This window comes from Colius striatus, chromosome 1 (genome assembly GCF_028858725.1).
Source record: "Colius striatus isolate bColStr4 chromosome 1, bColStr4.1.hap1, whole genome shotgun sequence".
NCBI lineage: Eukaryota > Metazoa > Chordata > Aves > Coliiformes > Coliidae > Colius > Colius striatus.
The window spans coordinates 8,587,061-8,607,978 of record NC_084759.1 but is presented as its reverse complement, the minus strand read 5'-3'; the positions used below and the strand labels follow the sequence as shown (position 1 = coordinate 8,607,978).

At 38.8% G+C, this 20,918-nt stretch overlaps 1 protein-coding gene across 3 annotated transcripts in view; it reads left to right on the top strand.

Moving 5' to 3' along the window:
* Positions 1-810: 810 nt before the first annotated feature.
* The window catches only part of NOX4 (NADPH oxidase 4), a 104,911-nt gene continuing 84,803 nt past the window's right edge, over positions 811-20,918 (top strand). For 2 of the 3 annotated variants that reach the window (XM_062020372.1, XM_062020370.1), the window contains exons 1-8: positions 811-867; positions 1,577-1,672; positions 9,907-10,017; positions 10,954-11,038; positions 11,694-11,791; positions 13,693-13,720; positions 16,878-16,950; positions 20,301-20,381. In XM_062020372.1, the coding sequence (XP_061876356.1) occupies positions 811-867; positions 1,577-1,672; positions 9,907-10,017; positions 10,954-11,038; positions 11,694-11,791; positions 13,693-13,720; positions 16,878-16,950; positions 20,301-20,381 (629 nt within the window). Of the gene's footprint in view, positions 868-1,576; positions 1,673-9,906; positions 10,018-10,953; positions 11,039-11,693; positions 11,792-13,692; positions 13,721-16,877; positions 16,951-20,300; positions 20,382-20,918 lie in introns of those variants that run through there. The other variant, XM_062020371.1, reaches the window with a different exon arrangement.

Here is a 20,918-nt window from a genome sequence, read left to right as displayed (position 1 = left end):
AGGGTGTTGTATTTGAAAGCTGCTAGCAACAGGGTATTTTTAAAGCTTCTTTTAAAAACAAAACCAAAAAACAGTATCCAGTGCAGCCCCCCTTCCAAAAATAAAGCAAATCAAACCCGAAGACCACCACGAAAAGCAGACTGGTTGCAATGCAAGCACAGCAATCGGAAGTCGAGCACTGTGGATGTGGAGGTGTCTGCAGCACCTTTCCTCGTGGCCGCGGTAGGATTCCACATGTGCCGCGCCTGCACGCTCGGCTGCTCCGTGCCGGGCTCCAGAATCTGCCTCTGCCCCTGCCTTTGTTTTGCCCCGAACTGCTGCTGCTCTCCACTCCCCTCTGCTTTTTGTATTGCATTTCATCGGGGGCGAGTCGGGGCGAAGAGGAACCCCACGGACGGGACTCTCCGTAAAGAAAGGCTGTTCTGCAGGTGTGGGGAGCCCGCCAGAGGCCCTGACAACCCAAAGCCCCCCGGCCGAACCCCCGGCAGCCCCGTTCCCCCCGCCTGCCTCCGCGGCGGCTCCAGGGCAGCAGATCCAGGCCCGGCGGCAGACAAAGGGCAGAGCCGGTGGCCGCTGGGGCAGAGCCGGTGGCCGCTGGGGCCGGGGCGGCAGGGGCCGGGGCCACAGGGCCCGGGGTGGCGGGGCCGGAGCGCGGCGGGGCCGGAGCGCAACGCCCCGGCGGCCGGAAGACGGGGCGGGGGGTGAGGGGTGGGGAGAGGGGAGGACCGGCTCGGCCCAGCTGAAAAGGAGGGCTCGCCTGCCCGTCGCCCCCTTGCCCCCCCGGTTCCTGCCCCACAGCCGTCCCGCAGCATGGCTCTGTCTTGGAGGAGCTGGCTGGCCAACGAGGGGAGCAAGCACCTCTTTCTGGTAGGGGGCTGCCCCCCGAGGGGTCCTCTCGGCGGTGGTCGGCTCGGGTGAAGGCGCTGGTGGCGGCGGGCCCGGCCCGGGGGCAGCGCGGAGCCCCGCAGCCCCTGGCACGGGCGGCAGGAGCCGGCGGGGCAGCGCGGGGCCGGGCGCCGTCGGGGCCGTCGGTGCCCGGCGGCTGGGAGATGGGGATGCTCTCCGTGCCGGTGTGCGGGGGGGCACAGGGACGCGCCTGTGCCACAGCCAAGGGACAACGCAGGCGTCCGCGTCCCGAGAGAGTCGGCGTATAGTGTGTTTGCCCTTTGTTGGAACCACTTTTGGGAAATCTTGGGGGAGAAGGTGCATCTTCATGAAGGTCAAGTTCTTCTGCCTTTGTCTCTGTTGCTAGTTTTTATTCTTTGACCCTCTAACTGCAACAACTAAAGCTTTGGAGTACTGTTTTGTATGCCGAAGGGTTTCACTGTCTCTCAGTGGTCTGAAGTCAGAAAGGTAAAGTTTTGTGAAGTTCAGTGAAAGTGACGTTTTCTCATGCAGTGCTTATCCCTGTTAATATTTTTAAATGTTTTATCCTAAATGCTTGAAGTTTGTTTTCCCATTTCATTTACATATGTTCATGAAACTATAGGTATGTGAATTTTATGAATGAAATGAATATTGTGAAGTTTACGCATGTAACTTCCACTTACAGTCTCTTGTTTTTGTTTCCTTTTAGTTTTTCTGGCTCTCCCTCAATGTATGGTTCTTCGGGAAAACCTTCCTGCTCTATTACCAAGGGCTGCAGTATTATTATTTGCATCAGATGTTAGGGGTGAGTGACCCGGACATTACTTTTTGCCCTGGAAATTGGGATGCTGGGAGATGGGAATGAGGCAGAATGCATTTGCTAAGCAAGGATGATATTAACTCCCTGTTAACTCAGCAGAGAAGGGAAGGATCAAGTAGGAAATTACTGGAATACTACTGGCAGTTGTTTAGGAATAGAAAGTGAACAGTGTTGAGAATAAAAAGAGTCAAGTGTGAGACAGCTATCTTCCCTGTCTTCTCCCCCTTCCTGTGTTCCCAGCTGCAGACAGGCTCACAGGGACACAAACACGCTCAACAGATGATGGGCTCAACTTTTTCTCATCAAAACGTTAGCCAAACTTATGGACTCACTGTCAGTTTCTTTCCAATCTTGTTATTGTGATATATATTGGCTGAAGGATTAGTCTTAGTTCTTTTCAGTCTTTGACATCCTCCGTTCTCTGTAAGTCATTGTAATCTATACAATTGTTTTGTTTTATAATAGCACATTCTTGAATGATTTAATGGAGGTTTGACTATTTTGATTTAGCAAGGGTAACGTTCACCACCTTCAGAAGAACCCAAAGAGAAATTTGGGGAAGTGAAATACCACTTGTCTCATGAAGTTACCCACAGCTGGTGCCATTGCAGTTGTTTGAAATGACTTCTATCCAAAGCGATAGACTATGGGGTAATACATACTGGAAAGTGTGCTAGTGTTGTTCAGGGTTTGAGAAACCAGGAAAAAAGTGGATGAATAACTTGATGCTTTATTAACACTGTGTCATACTTGGAGATGAATTTTGGTGGAAAGTTGACATGGAGTTAAAGCACAGGGTGAGGCACATCCTAACCTGCTATAGAGCCTCTGGGTAGGTGCAGGGTATATTTTTTTCATCTGGTCAATGTCACTGCCGTAGCTAGACACTTCCACAAGCACTTGTGAACTTGCTTGAAAGTAAGTTGACGTGGTACACTTTTTTATTCTTTTTATGATTTACTCAAGTGTGTTCAAGAAATGAATCTCAGTAAAGGTAGTGCAAAAAGAAGGGAATGAAAATACTTAAATCCTTCATAATGATAACTTTCTTGACAGAAAAAAGAGTGGAAATGTGTTTAATTTTACCATAATCTCTAATGGCCTTGCAGCCCGGTGCATCCATTTGAAAACTGGTTGTTCCTGGCAGAGCAAGTGAATTGTTTGTAAAGCAAATGTTCTTGGGTCAACATTTTGGGCCACATTGTCAGCTGGTATCAATCAATAAAGTTCCTCTCAATTCAGAAGACTTGTCTGCCTTGTACCAGCTCATTGTCTGGTCTTTTTTTTTGTTTTCTTATACTTCAAAATGAAGTGAGATGATTCACACAACACATTCCTTGCCTTGGTCAGGAGAGCCATGCATTTGAGTTTGTCTAACTCTTTTGTCTGCAACTGTGGGAAAAAATATTAAAGAAGTTTAAAGTCTTTCTAAAACAAGGAGGAAAGTGAAGAGCTAAGTCTAAAAGATACTTTTGGTCCAGGTTCTAAAATTTAAAAAAAATAAAAAATACTAAAGGCTGTAAAACATTCTCACAATTCACTTTTTACAGTTTGTCTAAATATGATCCTTAGACCCCCAAATCTCCCTTCTCTTCAGTATATTTGTGTATATGTACAAATAATACAAAGTATTTTGCAAGAATTGTGAAAACTGGATACCATTTTAGTCCTTTCAAGAAACAGAATGAGTGTGTTCATACCACAGCTGCTGTTACTTTCCACAGGGATTTTTGCAGCTCTTCTTTTTCTGTATTGGTTAGAGCAGCCAACTCTCCTCTCTCTTCTATACCTGGGTGAGTGGCTTGCAATGCCTCTCTATGCCATTTCTTGGAGTCTGAAAATTCAGAGATTTAGGTGAAAATTCTTTATTTATGATTCGACATTTGATTTTTTTTTTCTTAACATAATGAACTTTCTTACAGATATTTCCATGAAAATTGATTCCTTTTTCCAGTCAATTAAAAAAAAATAGCAAAAGGGAATGTAATTTTTAAAATAAGAGAATATTTTTCCTGTTTTGCAGTGAGATCTGCTAAGGAGTTTTTCGCTCCCTTTTCATATTGTGCTAGCCTAAAATCTCCTAAAGAACTTCTGCACTTGCAGCACTGAAAGATTTACCACAGGTAATTTTATTGTTTACCAAGTAACAGGATGGAGAACAAGAAGAGTTCCTGTAGGAAATCAGATTATCATATGAAGTGAGATCTTGGACTGAATATATTCAACTCTGCCACATTTTCATGCCATCTCTTTTCTTTCTGATGTGAAGAACGAGAAAGAGTCAGGTTCGTCTTTCATTTAGTGGCCACTGAGATGCTTCACTTTCCTTCCACCTTCTGTAGAAGGATGCTCAGGTTTACTCTTTTCCAATTGCATCCTCTGCAACTTTGATCAAGATACTTAGCACAGGATTTAACAATTATTTAGATACCTGTCTCCCACTCAGTCTTTCAATTACAATCTTTCTGATCCTTAGTTCTATACCTGTGAAAACTAAGAGCACTAAGAGCATGATGGTGTCCTGGAAATCCAAAGAGAATAGGTAAGTCAAAGGCACTGATGTGCCAGGAGGAGGTTAATCAATCTGTTCTATGCTACAAAAAGTAATGGGTAAATTTATGTTGCATCAAATGTCACTGCTTTCTCAGTTGGAGTCTTGTTGATGAGACCATGAGCTCTTCACCATAGAAACCCCATGAGGGTCTTAAAAACCTGACTGGGGAAAACCCTGAACAAACTGCATCTGACTTGGGTGTTGAACCTGCTTAGAGCCAGGAGATTGGAATAGAGACATTCTGAGATGTCTTCTGAGATGATTCTTGCCATGTAAGTTCAGCCAGAACCAAGTGGATGGAACCCCCTTTGCAGTACTTTTGCCTTGATGAGCCATCCCTTTGGGTACTTAATTGCTTGTATCACTGCAGATCATAGTCTTACTGCATGGATGCATTCGTTGCTGCTGGTTCAGGAGTGTGACTCAGATAAGAAATCTCGTTTTTTCATAGTTCAGTAAATATTAACTTGTGCCCTTACTTTGCTTAAAGAAGAGACCCTGGGAAATGCTCAAGAGGCATGGGTTTCTTCTAGAAGTGTGGCAAAAAGGAAAGGAGTATTCTCATTCATGGTACATACTACAAGATATAGTAGACATAAATCACAGAAAGGAAGATTCATAAATTACTTGATGTGACTCCCAGATTTTCATTGTTGGAGATTTTGTATCTACTCAGAGAAATTGTCCAGATGATTAATTTCTTTGCAGACTTCAAGATTTCTCCCTTTAGATTAGCTTGGCTGTATTTTTGTCCAACAAGATTGCTTGCACCTGACCAACAAATTCAGTCCTAAATTCAGGATTGGCCTTATTATAGAAAAATCTTGCTTTTATAGACGTTAAACGAAATACCTGTTTCGTTTTGCAGAGTTCCCTAAGAACATTGATTTCATTTTGTCATGGCACAAAAAGGTCCTTCTTTCCCTGTTTACTCTCTAGTCCCTGCTCAACTACCTCTATATAGTCAAATGGATGTTAATGCGAAAGGTAAGCTTCTGGCTTTCAGACCAAAGGGAAGAAAATGCATTCTCAGAAGAATGTCTTTGGGAAAAGATTGAGTTACTGAAAATGGGGCTGAAAAGGAAAAGTGCTGCCTCTCTTTTTTACCTGTACATTTGCTGCCTTCATACTGTGCAGTACTGTGCACCGCATTTATGCCATCTCTATTCACTGATTGGAATATGTTTCAGATATTCCAGTAACGTGCATGTCTCACCTTACTAGTTTATTGTAATGATAGAGGTTTTACTAATTGAGGCCAAATTCTGTTTTCATTATGCATTATTCATTATTTCCTTACGCAACCACACTGCAAGCCTGCTATGAAAGCTATATATATATATGCAGACTGAGAGTGTTAATCCACAAGACCTTGATAGTCCCTTTGAATGCACGAGTAAATCTTTTTTGGGCATTCTCTTTGCCTCATTCTAGATTTTTTGTTTGCCAAAACATTTTTTCCTTCAATCCTTTTTCCTTCCTGGATAGACTTTAGTTCAGCATCACTGCTGAGATTATTTTAAGTTATGAGACAGTGAAGAACTGAAGCTTTGTATCATACAGTTCTTCTGTTTGCTTGCTTTCTTTTGCTTTTGTTTTTGATTTTTTTTTTAGCTCAAGTGACAGTACTCTTGTGAAGGACATTTATGTTATTGGCTTTTGTGTGAGAACTTCCACCTTTGCAGAACTTCTTGTGAAACTGTTGGTAATGGAGGCTCAATTAGTAGAGGTACAACTCAAATGATCAACTGAAAGTTTTACTGTTATATCATACGGACTTGTTTTAAATAGTCTTGTCATCATTATTCCTCATTCTAAGATGGTCATGACATAATACTCTGTGTAGAGCAGAACTGAATTATGTCCCAAATGTTTCTTTAGTTGATCATTCATTATATTTTGTATTATTGTGGGGTCTATGGTAGTCCAACAAAGTCAGGACTTTAAAATTGCTGGATTACACTCCAGATTACAGACCATATTAGCCACTGTGTTGTGATAATAGGAAATAATTTAACATAACAGAAACCCTTAGTAGCAGACACTGCATAGCTTCTTTGTGACTGTGGCTTAGATATGACAATGAGCAACTTCCTGCTCTGGTCATGAGTTGCAGTGTGTTGTGAATCTCTTGTGGGTCTTGAGTATCCTCATTCCTTTGATTCATGACTAAATTGTTTGAGTTTAGATCATGCTGTATCTTGCAGGATCAACCATTCAAGCTCTTTTTGCTAGTTAATATGCAAAATAGTGCCATGCTTTGTGATGTCGCTACAAAAGAAGGATGATGTGAAACACTCAGACCTGGAAGATGGCTTGAGATCCTTCCAGTCCGTGTGTGTATCATTCTGCCTGGCACAAAAAGAAACATTTTCATCAGCACCAACAAAAGTATTTTTAAAATTGTTTTCTGCAGCTTTGGGGAAGGAAAATATGGTGATTACACTTGTCTAACCTAGTTTTTAGGATTTGAGTTTATAGAAGATCCAGTTCCCTACTGTCCCTGCCACAGACCTCATCTGTAAATTAGATTAATGCTTTAGGTTTCCTATGCCTCTTTGCCCCCTCATGAAATGAGATAACAGCATGTGTTGTACTCAGTAGGCAGCATACAGAGAGAGGCTGTCAAATGCTTGGATTTGATATCAGCAGTGATGGAAAAAAGTGTCCAGCAGAGATTTTGGGGGTGTTTTTGTCTCTCTTTTTGATCCTACAGAAATTTCATATGCTAGCTAACATAAAATAACACTTTTTAAAGTTTTATTTTTCTTAAGACAACAGTAATCTTAGGAAGAAAAGAGAATTATATTTCTCTTATTTCTTAGCTACTTAATAAAGATAAATATCTCCCTCTAGAACCAGTGAGTTTCCTTGGAGCAAAAATTATCTTCTGTTCTACTATTGTTTAAAAATCCAACAATGCATTATATATGTTTGTTACTATAACACCCAGGCAATGCAGAAGTCAAGTAAGACACCACTTGGAAACCATTTGGAAAGAATTAGTTTCATGGAGATATTTTTAGCCTTTGGATATATATTAAGAGCAAACTTAGTACTCTGTTTTTCTTCTGGGTCTTGCATGAATTGTGTTTCTAAGCGTTGCTAAATGTGTTGCATTACCATTGTTTTCAAATTGGTCATGGGTTTGTTGCAGCAAACATACCCAACTTTATTTCTAAAGAATAAAGCCTTAAACGATCCATTAGTTAAAGTATTTGAATCACACTTTCTTAGAAGTGCACTGCATATTTGAAGAAATTGTTGTTTCTTCGGGGTTTTTGTGTTGTTTGGTTTTTTGTTTTGGGTTTTTTTTTTTTAATACAGATGTTGATGCCATTGAATTAGAATCAATATAAAGACATTCTTCACAGAGTAAGGTTAATAGAGTAGCTTCTTCTATTCATTATAGCTGATTCATATGTTTTGTACCACTTAATTGTTTGGCATTTTGCTTCTTACAATAAATTATTTCATTTATTTAATACTATACAGTGTAGAATGAACTTTGTTCTAGACTATTCCAAACTTGATTGTTTTGCTGTAATTCTGTAAGAAGCATAGTTGTGCCTGGCAAAGGAACTCTTGGATAACTTGTATTTTTTCAGATTTATGTTTAAACTGAAAGTCAACATAAATTCTTGGGAAACGATGTGTCATATTATAGAAATTATTACAGTTTTTTAATTTACTTTACTTGCTCACAGTATTGCATCTTTTTCCAGCTTTTGGATGTTAGTCAAGAGCTACAAAAATGGTTCAGTTTACTGCTGGATTTTGTGTAATGATAGTTCTACATAGTCCTTGGGTTTTTCAAATCATGCTTAATTAATCCCTGAAATACTGTAGCACACAGGCAAGCTCCAATAAAAATGCTTATATTTAATATATTTAATGACCGTGTTTTTGAAGGTATTACTTTTACGAGGTGTATAGCTCAGTTTTAACTTCCCTTTAGAGGAATAATAATTAATGAAAGAAGAATCTTCTGTATGTTAACGACACACTAGAGACATTTTACTTGTCTTTGAGTCCAATCATTTCAAGGGTATTGTCATTTAATTTGGTAGCCCAAAAATATTTATGAAGTTCTAAAGTCACTTTAAGCTACTGTGAGCAAGACTAAAGAAATATTTATTGTGGTTGTTTGTATTTATATATATTTTTTTCAGCATACTTTGAAGTTGAAAGTGACAAACATTCAGTAAAGTCACAGCTCAATTGCCGAGGTTGTCGTTGTTGTAGCTTGTGCTCAATTAAATTCATTGCACTTGGGCCCTGTCCCAGTTGGGAGAGTCCAGAGATGAAGGGAGAGGGTGATGTGAGAAACATGACTTGTGAGGGAAAAGTAGCAAGAATAATCTCTCATTGAGCAGGTGAATAGAGTGTGAAGTAACAGGTGAAACAGAAGCAAGGGAGGTTTGAGGTAAGGAAAAAAAAAGGACTACCAATGCATTGGAAGAAATTGTGGAGGTGATCTGGAGAGTTTGCTATTTTATGGTACTGAGAAGCTCCTATCATACTTGTGGTCTTGCTAGACATGCTGAAGTCCAGTTATTTGGTTTTTTTCTTTTGACTGAGAAATAACAAATGTTCTTTTTTTGACATCAAGCTTCATTTTGAAACAATAATTAGTCCTTTGTAATTGTACCTGTTCGGTTCTTTCACATACCTCTGCAGTATTGGAGTTTTCTTCTTATAATAGTTTTTTATTGTTTTCTTTGGGAGTGGAAAAACTTGGGGTTTAGAGAACATTGTAAGAAATATCTTTCCTGAAATCTGTTGACAGTCTAAAAGCATCTTTTATATAAGCTAGTAAAATGGTAATTTAACCTAATGACTAAGAGAAGAATGGTATTTTGCTAACTTTAAAAAAAAAAATCATAAATGAATGAGAGAGAATATAATGAGATTATATATACAGGGTTATGATATTAATGTGTGCTTTGTTCATTTATTTGACAAGTGTTTTTGTTCTAATTATGTAAGTTCCAAATATATCAGTGAAAGCATTAGTGAAATTAGGTTTCATTACTGTTCCCAGCTATTGAGTAGTTAAAATGAAGAAAACCTACTTTCTTTAGGTCCAAATATGGCACTGAATAGTGTGAATGGATGAGGAGTTCTGTGATGATTCCGTAATGGTCCTTGAAACAATGTTATCATTTCAGTTTAATTGGATCTGGTTTTTTTTACATTTTTCTGGCTTATCAAAAGAATATTACACTTATGTAGCAGTGTAGTGTTCTTGCTATATTTATCCCTCTTTCTTGTTTAATTGTGTCTGTTGGAGTTTTCAGGTAGTTTCTCAGTGGATGTTTCTTGTCTCAGATATGTTTTGTTCCATGTGACTTAGAGCACAGATGAATGTATTGATTCTTTCAGTAGAAAGTTGTAATTTACTGACATTGTTGCTGACAAAATGAATTCAGAACAATTTTTTGATGCAAAAGTGAGAGAACACTTGTAGAACAAGATAAAACGCTGTGTGTACAATGATTTTTCCAGTACATGTAAAACATCATGAAAGTCTACTATTCTGATGAGTCGAGAGAGCATGAGAACAATTTGGCATCACAGTAAAGAAAAGGAGATTGAATACTGACACCTGAACCATTGGAGTGTCTTTTCTCCATGTAATCTAACTCTTACTATATTTGTTCAGCTAGGATTGTGTGTTAGCAGAGCTTCAGCATCTGTCCTCAATCTGAACTGCTGCCTGGTCCTTCTACCAATGTGCCGTGTTCTCTTGGCCTTCCTGCGAGGCTCTCAGAGGGTAAGTGCTGTGCTTGGAATGCAGCAGTTAAGAAGAAAAAGGCCTTGGTCTCTGTTTAGCCTAAAAATAGTAGGAAAAAAAGTCTGCTAAATGTACAGTATGTGTCTGCATGGTGGAAGTAGCAGACATTCAGCCTAGATTTGTGACTCCTTTGAAAGACAGTGCTTGGCTGGCCTTGTCTAGTTTGACTGGGCTTGTGGTGAGGAAGGTTTCTTCTATGCAGTTTTCAAAGATGGGTTATTGCTGTGGAGCTGTAACTAGATGAAGCCTCCTTGTTTCTCAAGCCTAATATAAAAGTCATCTGTGTCCTCTCTACTGCTTCCTGGTAGAATTCCACAGAGCAAAGACTTTTGTCTCTGCATGACCATGTCCTACTAGAGATGAGAGAACTTGAAATAAAAATGCCCAACCTGATACATTCATTATCATGAGAGAAAAAAAAAGTTCTGTCAAAGCTGAGGGTTAGTTTTCTGGGCCAGTATTGAAAAAACAGGAGCTTAATTTGTTTGACATTTTCCAGTTGCTTTTACAGTAATGTAAAGAATATTTTTGTGGAACATCTGTGTTTTCTAGGTGATTGCAAATTGAACCTGTGTGCCTATAGATGCATATATGTGGGCACATATGCCTTTCCCTCTAATCCTGAAGAGTCGGTGATGCCTATAACAATTAGTGCTGGAATTTCTAAATTTTAAGGCCAGAAGGGACATTTATGTGCTCTTGACAGCTATGTAATACACATACAACTGTAATTTCTTCATTACTATCTCAAAATTGGCTTGTTGGCATACTCCTGTGCTTTTTAAATTTGGGAACTGTCCTTGCAAGGGGGTTAAATCATTAAAAGCTGAAGTTGCTATTACATCACCTCAGTTACTGTTAGTATTTTTTTTCTTTGTTTTAGAAAAGGGATTACTTGAATTCTTCTCTTACTAGGTTGCCAGCAGGAAGACCAGAAGACTGTTAGACAAAAGTAAAACTTTCCATGTAACGTGTGGTGTTACAATATGCATCTTTTCAGGTGAGATGTTACTGTGCTGCGCAGTGCAGCGGTGTGTTGGGAAACACATTGAAGCAATACTTTGTGTTTTTTCTTGTACAGTACATTTGGGGGTAGTCTTGCTCTGTGCTTCCCTGACTTAAATTGTGAATGCTTTCTCAGATGTGTGTGGGTTTTGGTTTATTTTTCCTTTGAGCACAGAGATTTACATTCTAGTGTTGAGCATTTACTTAAAATTACAGTTTCCGAAAGGACAGGTATATGAGATCATATCAAAATCTGCCACTACAAGAGACCCTTCCTTGTGTGCTTCAGGCATTTGAGGGAAGAAGCAGATTGCTACAGGCTCATCTGCAGAAGGGGGAGCAGTGGAGACAAATACCCAATTTGATGAAATTCTCTTGGGTGGACGGCTTTAAATGTTGTTTCCCAGATGAAGCATCTCAGTATGGAAATGATTGCTGTAGTGTTAAAAAAGCCTTAAATGACATACAGCTTTCTGCCATGAATGTCTATAACCTGATTTACTTTAGAAAAAGAATTCCTCAGCCCTTGTTGGATCTCATGCAGGTGCTGTGATTATAGCTTGGCATCTGCGTAGTCACTTGTCTTTGGAGGAACATCTACCTCCTGTTTACAGACCTCAGCTTTACTCTGTTTTTTTTTTTTTTATCAGTCTTACATGTTGCTGCTCATCTGGTGAATGCTCTTAACTTCTCTGAGAACTACAATGAAGACTTTCCGGCAATAAATGCAGCAAACTATCGTGGTGAGGTGAGCCAGCTGTCCTTTCATATTTTAAATATATAAACTCAATATATGATTATTTGTATATCAATTACATTGTATGATCCATCCTGTGGCCTATACAGTGCTGCAGTTTTATGCACTGAAAACTCACCATTATGTGGACTGCTGTGATTTTACTTCTTCCTCTGAACAAAGCATATATTAAGCACTTTTTGTTTGTGCCAATAGGATTCAGTCCTATTGAATTATGAGGTGAAGAATGTTGTTATCAAGCCCTTTCACCTTGCAGCTTGTTCTGCTTTTCTTCTTCTCTCTGTCCCTTGGGTAGCCCTGATTGAGATGCTTCTGCTGCTGTTTGGGAAAATACATTGTGCATTTGCACTATTTAGAGTATAGTTCTGTGTGATAGATACTGGGGATTTGAGATCTGAGACTGATTTTGCATTTTTTAAGCTCAGTGGGAACTGGAGTATATATACTAAGAACAGAATTAGTTATCTATGTGAACTGGAGGATGATTCCTACTTAGATAATACTTGGTTTCCATGACTTTGACAGTGGTGCAGATCTTCTGCAGGCATACCAGAGTCCTAATCCCTCCTTCAGGTCCTTGCTTGTGCATTTGGCACTGCAGAGATATTTGCAGTAGGTAGGAGTAAGTTCTTTTAGGAGTCCGTGACTTCCTCTTCTTTGGACTATGGTCAAGCTCTGTCTTTTTTATAGTCATTCTAGTTGCAAGTCTGCATTTCTTTTCTACTAGCTTGATTAGGAAAGATTTAGAATGATCCAACTGCATCCTTTCCTGGAAAAGGAGAGCTTGACTCAGCCTAGGCTCATAAGGACCAGCAATCAAGGTCTTCCATTCCCTGGGTGAATGATCTAATCACCAAGCTATTCTATGGCAGACAGACATGCCAACACCAACTGTTGTGCTGAGGTTCTGGATTGAACTCAAATGTCTGCATGTTAGGAGTGGTCTAATAGATTTAGCCTCATCAGGAATATTGCCCCAGGATCTTGCCCCAGACAAGAATACACCAGGGTGTACATGGCAGCCTAAATTAAGGAGCCTTAGAAATTTTGCTATGGAAAATGGAGATAATAACACATTTTTAGTAATTCTAAAACCAAGACCTCCTGGATTTTAGTTACTCTAGTAGCTCTTGAACCTTTATGCTTGAATTCCACTGAAGCCTGTTTGTTCTTTTAACTGTGGTGGACAGTACATGGGTACACCTGGATGCAGACAAGGTCAGGGAGAGGGACCCTTTGTCTTTCCTGGCCTCTATGAAACCCTTTCACTTCCCATCACTGCATTTTATTGCAATTGTTTTTAAAAAAAGCTTTTCTCTGCAATGAGGAGAAAACGTCAGGAGGTCTAGGACTCATGGAGGGGGCGGTAGTTTCCTGTGAGGCTGACATATCTCCTCTTCCTTTCACATGTGGTGAAGGACACAAGAACATCTGACCCTGTATTGTCAGTTCCTTTGTGTTTGGTCCTGCTTCACTAGAGTCCACTGCAAACCTCTTGGTGATGTAACTGGCAGTAAAATGCTTATTGCTTGTCTTTCACTGCAATTCCAAATCTCTCTCTCTTCTACTCTTCTCTGTCCTCCCAAAAGTATGAGGTAACTGAGTAAAAATAAGCTTTAAAAAATAATTCTCTGTAAAATTATCTCAATTTTCCATAACAGATCAGAATTGTCTTCATTGGAGGAATGCAAAGGCTAAAGGTTTAGTTTATGTTGAATTACAGTCAGTGTAAACTGTTACCAAATACCAAATCCATCCCTGCATTCAGATTTAGAGATTGATTAGGCCTTCAAGTGTGTGAGCTTTATGACCTATTTATTATTATTATATCATTCATATAGATATAAAATCAAGTGTTTTGATTAGTTCTTTTTTGCCTGTCTGCTTTTCAGGACCCAAGGAAACTGCTTTTTGCTACTGGTAAGTCTGTCGCAAAACTATATGAGAAAGTTTGCTGCTTCTCATCATCACTCTCCAGACAAAACATTTTGATCCCGTGTTTGCCTTCTTGTATCTCAGCTAGGTTGAGATGTGTTATTTGTGTTAATGTTACTTGCGTTTGCTTATCAAATAGTCAGAAGGGAGGAGTTACATAAGCTCTGTAGTAGAATGAGCAGCATCTTCAAAGCTGTTGCTGAACAGATGAGTCAGTAGAAAATCATTAGTTTCAAACAGAGGTTGTGCATAATATTAAAACCAATTTCCTAAATGATCCAATATCTAGGAAAAAAACAAAAAGCACAACAAAAAAGTGATATTCTTGCTTCAACTGGTTTATTTAAGGGTTGGTTTGACTTCAGAGCAATCTAAACCATTACATGGGAATCAGGCCTCAGCACTCATAAAGAATAAACAAGTGAGGAGATTTTTAATGCAAGAATTTAGAAAGGAGCAATGTTTGGATATGGAGAAGTAGGCACAAGCCCAACAATGCTTTACAAGGTTCTTCCTGATGTCATCTCACCCTTGTATCAAACACAAAAATCCCAACTTGGAAGCATTTAGGGCAAGGTTCAAAGGAGTCTATCTGGACAGCAATGAATGATGTTCTCGATCTGTCGATTGCAGCATGTGTATTAGAATTGGCAGCCTGTGAGAGAGTGCTTCCACAAAACCTTGGAGAAGTTTTATATCAGTTGACAATAGAGGAAACAAGACAGTGAAATTGAGATGTAGGTTAAACTGCTAACTGGAAATAGGCCGGGTAACTGGTGTAGTTAGTGAGTCGGTGGTGAAGGCTTGAACGAGGGTAACTGACAGAGAAGGAAGTTAAAAGATTGGAAGGGAGAATTAGAACGAGCAGCTGAGGATCACGTTTACTCTCTTGGATGACAGAGAAGGGCTTAGGGTGGAGAACCTGTGTAGAGGCCCCATCAAATATTGTCCTGGTTTCTGGAGACAGCTTAAGACCTCCTGATAGAGCAGAGGACCTGCAAGGCCTCCTTTTACCCTCTGACAGCTGGGAAAATAGTGTGTTTTCAAAAGTTTGAGCATGCTGTTGCAAAAAGTAGTGATTCTAAGTCACCTTAAATTAAAAATTGCTTAGATCACATCCCATCCAAATGACGTTTACATTTATTGTTTGTGCTGAAGAAGTTTCTAGACAATGACCAAGATTTTGCAGCACTGGGAGCTGTACAAATATGCAAAACAATAGTCTGTTCCCAAACAATTCAGAACTAGATTTACTGGCTGAATTTATTTGTTTATTTACACAATGAAAAGAAGGAATAAGGACTTGGACAGCTTTATATTGTGATGTCTTTTCAGATCAGTGCAGGCAAGAACCTCCTTGTTCTTTGGGTGAGGCTAAATGGGGGAGGAACAAGTATTGAAGAAGACTGTGGTTAGTGGAGGAAAAAGAGAGACAGGGACAAGGAGGAGAGGAAGCACTAAAAATGCACTGGTGAATTTTGGCAAGATTGTGAGAGATTTCATGTTTGCATATTGATGGAGAAGAGGATTGAAGAACTGGATGTAAAAGGCTTGAGTGACAGTGTAGGAAACTATCAAGTGCTGTACTGCAGCTGAATTGGAAGTATTTGTGTCAGGGAAGACTGATCGCACACTACATATCAAATGAGATTAAGAAAGAAGAAATGAAGGAGGCAACAGAAAGAATGCACATTTTTTATTGCAATGACTTTTAATTGCAACTTTTCTGTGAAGAAGTTAAACTATTTCTTATGCAGTCTACCACAAGACTTCCATTGGTTGTTAGACCAGGATTTTTTCTACCGTTTGTAAAACTGAGGAATGATTTGAGATGTGTCATGTTTTGTGTACTGGACTTTTCAACAAGTGAATATTGAGAAGTTAATAAAGAGATAAGATTTGAAATTGTCTCCTTAGCAACAGAGACCACAAATTGTCTAAAATCACAATAAATTATTAAAAAAATGAGCTTGTTCTTACTATTAAGATATGATCCCATAAAAGATCCTGGACCATTAAAATCTGTGATTTTTTTCCATTTGCATTCATGAAAGCTGGTTGAGATGCTTATATTCTGACACTAAACCAACACTTATGTAGCTTTGTGCTTGGTGATTGGCCTAACTGACCTTGTTTAAACCCAAACACGTGGCTTTTAGAGTGACCATACACAGTGCTTAACAACTATCATTCTTTGAGAAGTAAAAGATTTTGATGTAATGCTCCATGGATTTTAGATTCTTAATTCAGATTCTTAATTCCTGGGATGGCAATTTTGAAATAAAAATGCTCAGAAAAAGAAGTAACTTTGTTGGAATTTTTCTAATAGGCTGATGATTTATAGGAATTTATGGGCAGGATTATACTTCAAGATGAGTGATGCTGAAGAAATACTTGTTTCTCTTTGACTTAAAAAAGAGCCAAAAATAGACTAGTTATGATACAAGCCTGGATTTGAGCAAATGAGTCCATCGCTGAATATTTTTAACCTTTCCTTTTCAAATACTGGCTGTAGATCACTCTTACAGACCTTCCTCTACAGGTAACAATTTCAAGCATGATACAAAGCCATGGACAGTAGTTTCAAGCTCTTTCTCATTCCAAGATGAAATGGGTTGGCAAACAATTGTAGTGACAGCTTGCATAGAAATAGATTTGCTTGAAATTCTGTCCCTAACTGTATTTTTAATTGTCATGTTGAACAGAGTTTAGAGTTTTGAGTAAAAAAGAGGTACAGAATTTCATATACTCAGTCTTAAACAAATAGACAGGATTTGTTCTTAGTTACCTACTTAAAGACAAATATCATGAGCAAAAGATTACAGGAGCAAAGACTAATAGGAAATTAATGGCAAAATGTGGTGAAAAGGGCAGTTTTCACAGGAAAAGTGGAAAATAAAACAACAACCCCTCTTTCCTAGCTAGTCTGATACGTGATCTGTTTTCATGAGATAAATAAGTGCGTATGTATGTCACATTATTTGTGTATCTAGTTATGTATTACATACATTGATAAATAAATGCAAGAGTTTGATTGAATCAAGATTTGCGTGTCTAAATAACTTCCACTTTCTTAAAAGGTCATAGGAGACAAGTATACCTCTTCACATTTCAAAAGTAAATTATCTCTTGTCTGTTTTAGTTCCAGGTCTGACTGGAGTCATTATGGTGTTAGTATTATTCCTAATGTGTACAGCTTCTACATATGCCATCAGGTAAGACATAATGTGATCATTATGCTGAAAAATGCCATTTGTGTAATCATATTCTCATACTGATTAGCAGGAATGAAGAGTAAATGCAGTATGAGGCAAGAAGTATTTAAATGAGTGTTAAAAATATCAGTTTTCTTACCCTATCTTTTCTTTTTTTTTACTTGCTTGCAGGTAAATTAGCACGTTGAATTTTATATACAAAAAAATTACTAAACCTGATTAAATTGCCTTCAGAGAAAAATGCTGTTTGAGAAATGGACTCAGTTAAAAGTCTAGATGTTTAAATATTCAAACAGTTCTTTTTTCCTGTTTGTACAAGGAGAAATTAAACTCAGCATATACAATACTCTGTCCAATGCGTAAATTAAGTCACCTGGAAGTAAAATGAGATGGTATCTTTATCTTAATCATTTCCACCAAATAATTATAACAACAAATTGGAAAAAAAACAGCAACAGAAAATAAACAGAAATGAAGCAGACCAAAACATGATTGTGCCACTTAAGTAGAATGTTGGGTTTTTAAAGCTCTGCTTCTGCTTATCAGATACTTTTTTTTTTTTTCATGGCAATTATCATTCCAAACAGCAATGCAGTATTGGCTTAGAATAACTACTGGGATTTCTAAAGGTTTGGTGCTCCATAGGGTTCATGTTCTACACCAACATTACTAAACACATAGTACATTTGAGTGACTGACACCTTGGAGGATCTGACCCAACATTGTAGCCTTTTTAGGGCTTGGATTCTGCAATTGGATCATATAAAAAAATGCCTTGATTGTTATAGCCGTCTCTGGTGAAATCAAAGCTGATTATATAAATGCATCATCTCAGTTCAATGAAGGATATTTTAATTCCATATCTTCAAATATCAATGCTGCTCCACTGATGTCAGCTAGATATGTGGTTTTGAACTTTGCTGAACTAACCTGCCTTTCCTGGGTAGTGATGTTACCAGGCTCTGGTTCAAGAAAATAGTCCAGCGAATACTTTTGTGCGTTTTGTAGACAAAGATACTTCCAGGGTTGAGACCTTTGTGAGGCACTGCAGGCTCCAGAACTGCAGGGTAAGACTGCTGCACAAGATATCAGGTGTAGCTGCAGGTGACACAGTCCACATAGATGGCTCTACTTGCAAAAAAAAGCCAATTTGGAAAGGTGGAAATCTATAAAACAATTGCTTCACTCTGCAGCAGTGAGCCAGAACAAAGTCCTGTTGTCTCTAAGACAATCATAAAGTACAAAGAAATCCAAGAGCATTTATTAGTGATTGGGAGACCTGAGAAAGTATATGTAATTGAAAATATTCTTGGAAATAATAATTTTGGGGTCCATGCAACAAAAGTTTCCATCTTTTCAGTTACATAGTTTTTATTTCCTTCTTTGATTACTGTAAGTGCAAGATGTGTCCTGGCTTCTCCCTCAGGCATATGTCTCAAGCTTGTGTTTATAGTGTGTTATCTTTGGGAAAGAAATTTCTGTGTGCATCTTTCTGTCCTTTTTCAGTCTCTTTCTCTGTGGATTCTCATGTGCCTTATGATGGCTAAGCTCACACTGTAGAAAATTAGGGAAATTGTAAATATTCACTGCCTATCAGAAACTGGGCTTTTAAAAAAGTATTTCAGAGACTATTTTACTCTCTTGGATTTCAGCTCTAATTCACTCTTGCGCAGACACCTGCCTAATCATGTCTTCCTTCATATGTTCTTCCTGAGATTTTTCAGTGCTTGATTATCTTGCTATTTTTGTGCCTTTACTTGTTCAGTAAACTGTGAGAGTAACTATTAGTAGGATTGAATTAGCTTTCCATCACTGAAATTTTGAAAAATGTATGCATTCTGAAAAAAGTTCTCAAGATGCAATATAAATGAATTTAGTGTGCAGCTGTTGGTATTGTAGCAAGATACCAAAACGAACTAGAGTTCCAAGACCTGTTTTTGGTCTGGGAGTAAATATTATTATCTTTGTGCCTTCCCATTGTGCTTCCACTCCTCACACCATCATCCTCTACTTTCATCTTACTGATGTTCACTCCTACAACTCCTTACAGATAATGATGAGTAACTGCATGGAAATGCCTACCAGTATAAGGGTAGTTAGTTTGAGCAGCCTCAAGGTGGAAAGAGCATTAACATGGTGTTGAATGGGGGAAGGATGACAGGGTGAAGGAGCCCTTGCTGTTGTTGAGTTTCTTAGAACTGCCCTAGTTTGGATTTTATTTTGATAGCCCTTAGATTATCAAAACTTTTTTTCTCTGTCTTGAGAAAGAAAACAAATAAATCCTGTATTGACAGAAACAAATGCAGTGGATGTTTCAGATGTGTTAGTTATCTCTTTATGTAAAAGGCCATAGGAGGGGAAAAGTTCTGTAAAAAAAGTTAGCTATTTCAGAGGAATAGCTTCCTAAAACAGTGTTCTCAGAGTTGAGCTTGTTTTTTATTTAATAATTGTTTTGGCTTATGAATGGGGGTAAGAGTTTGGGGTTTGGAAGGGATTCTCCTACCATGCTGTGTAGTGTGAGACATGCGTTTGTTTGCTGTGAAGTAAAGTGTTTTCTTAACCATTTCAATTTTGTTGGTTTTTGGTGACTGTTTTACTCAAGAAAAAACAAACAAGCTTAAGAGGCAACAGTTCCAGATGGATATTTTCTTTGCCCTTCTTTCTTTTACCTAACAAATTACTGATGAAAGGAAGTTTTCTTTCCCCTTCACCTCTTCTGATCCTCACAGTGGTTCTTGTTGCTCCCAAGACCATCAGTGCTAGAGCCCCACTGTATGTGGCCTCCTGCCCCTAAAATTCTCCTACATTCCTCTTGTTGCCTCCTTACTCTAGGTCTCTTTCCTCCTGTATCTCCTTCCCCTCCACACCCTCACAAGTGTCTTTTACCTTTCTCACCAGCCCTTCTGCTATTCTCTGTGCTACTTCTTTGTACGTTGTATCAGTAGTGACACATTAAACACCACAGCCCTGTATTGGGGCAGGGAGACACTGTAAAGAGGGAGAGTTTTGAGCCTGGAGGCTGAAGAACTATTCTAGCTATAAGGATCTGACAGGGACTAAGTAGAACCAATGAAAGCAGTGAATTCTCCTATTTTCTTTAAAAAGAGTTCTTCACTGTCTCTGTATTTCTATGTCCATCATCTCTTTCTCAGCTTTTTTACTTCCATGACAGTCATCTCTTTGTCTCAATACTTAATTGCTTGCAAGTACAGTGTGCCTGTAGGAATATGTACTGGGCTTTGACTACGTTAAGTGGAGTATAATAATGTTTTATGTTCACAGATCTGTTTTTAATTAGCAGTGATTCGATCTGAGTGAAACTGCATTGAACCATGGTTTATTCTTTTCAGGGTTTCAAACTATGACATCTTCTGGTATACACACAACCTTTTCTTTGTCTTCTATATACTGCTGATGCTGCATGTTTCTGGGTAAGTAAATGGAAAACACTGTTCCTTTTCCTGAAGCACAACCCAAAAGAGCAGTTCCCTTGATTGCTGCAGTTCCTGAGCTTACCTGTGCACAGAGGTCAACTTCTTGATAAGATTCTGCCCCCTTCAGTTTTTCAACGGGTGTTTGTTTAGATAAAGTTCACACTGAAGCTTGGAGAATTGTGTGCTACTATAGCCAGCTAGCACAAATTTCTTCACTTTTAAGTTTATTCCTTTTAGTTTATTCATTTTAACATTTTCTAGTGGGAGATCAAGAAAACATTATTGTTTCTTTTCTGCTCCTTCTTACCTGACTACTGAGAAGAGAATGTCAAACAGTTGGTCATCCCTTTCTCTTTCCTCTCTACCTTCCACTTTAACTCCTAAGGAGAGGGAAGGAACGGCCTCTGCCTAATTATCTCTTTCTTATTGCTATGATACAGAATTTACTAGTTTTATTTCTTGTTTTCACAAACATCAGACCAATATTCATGTGCCACGAGGCTGATGGCCAGTTCTGTATCGGGCACAAACAAG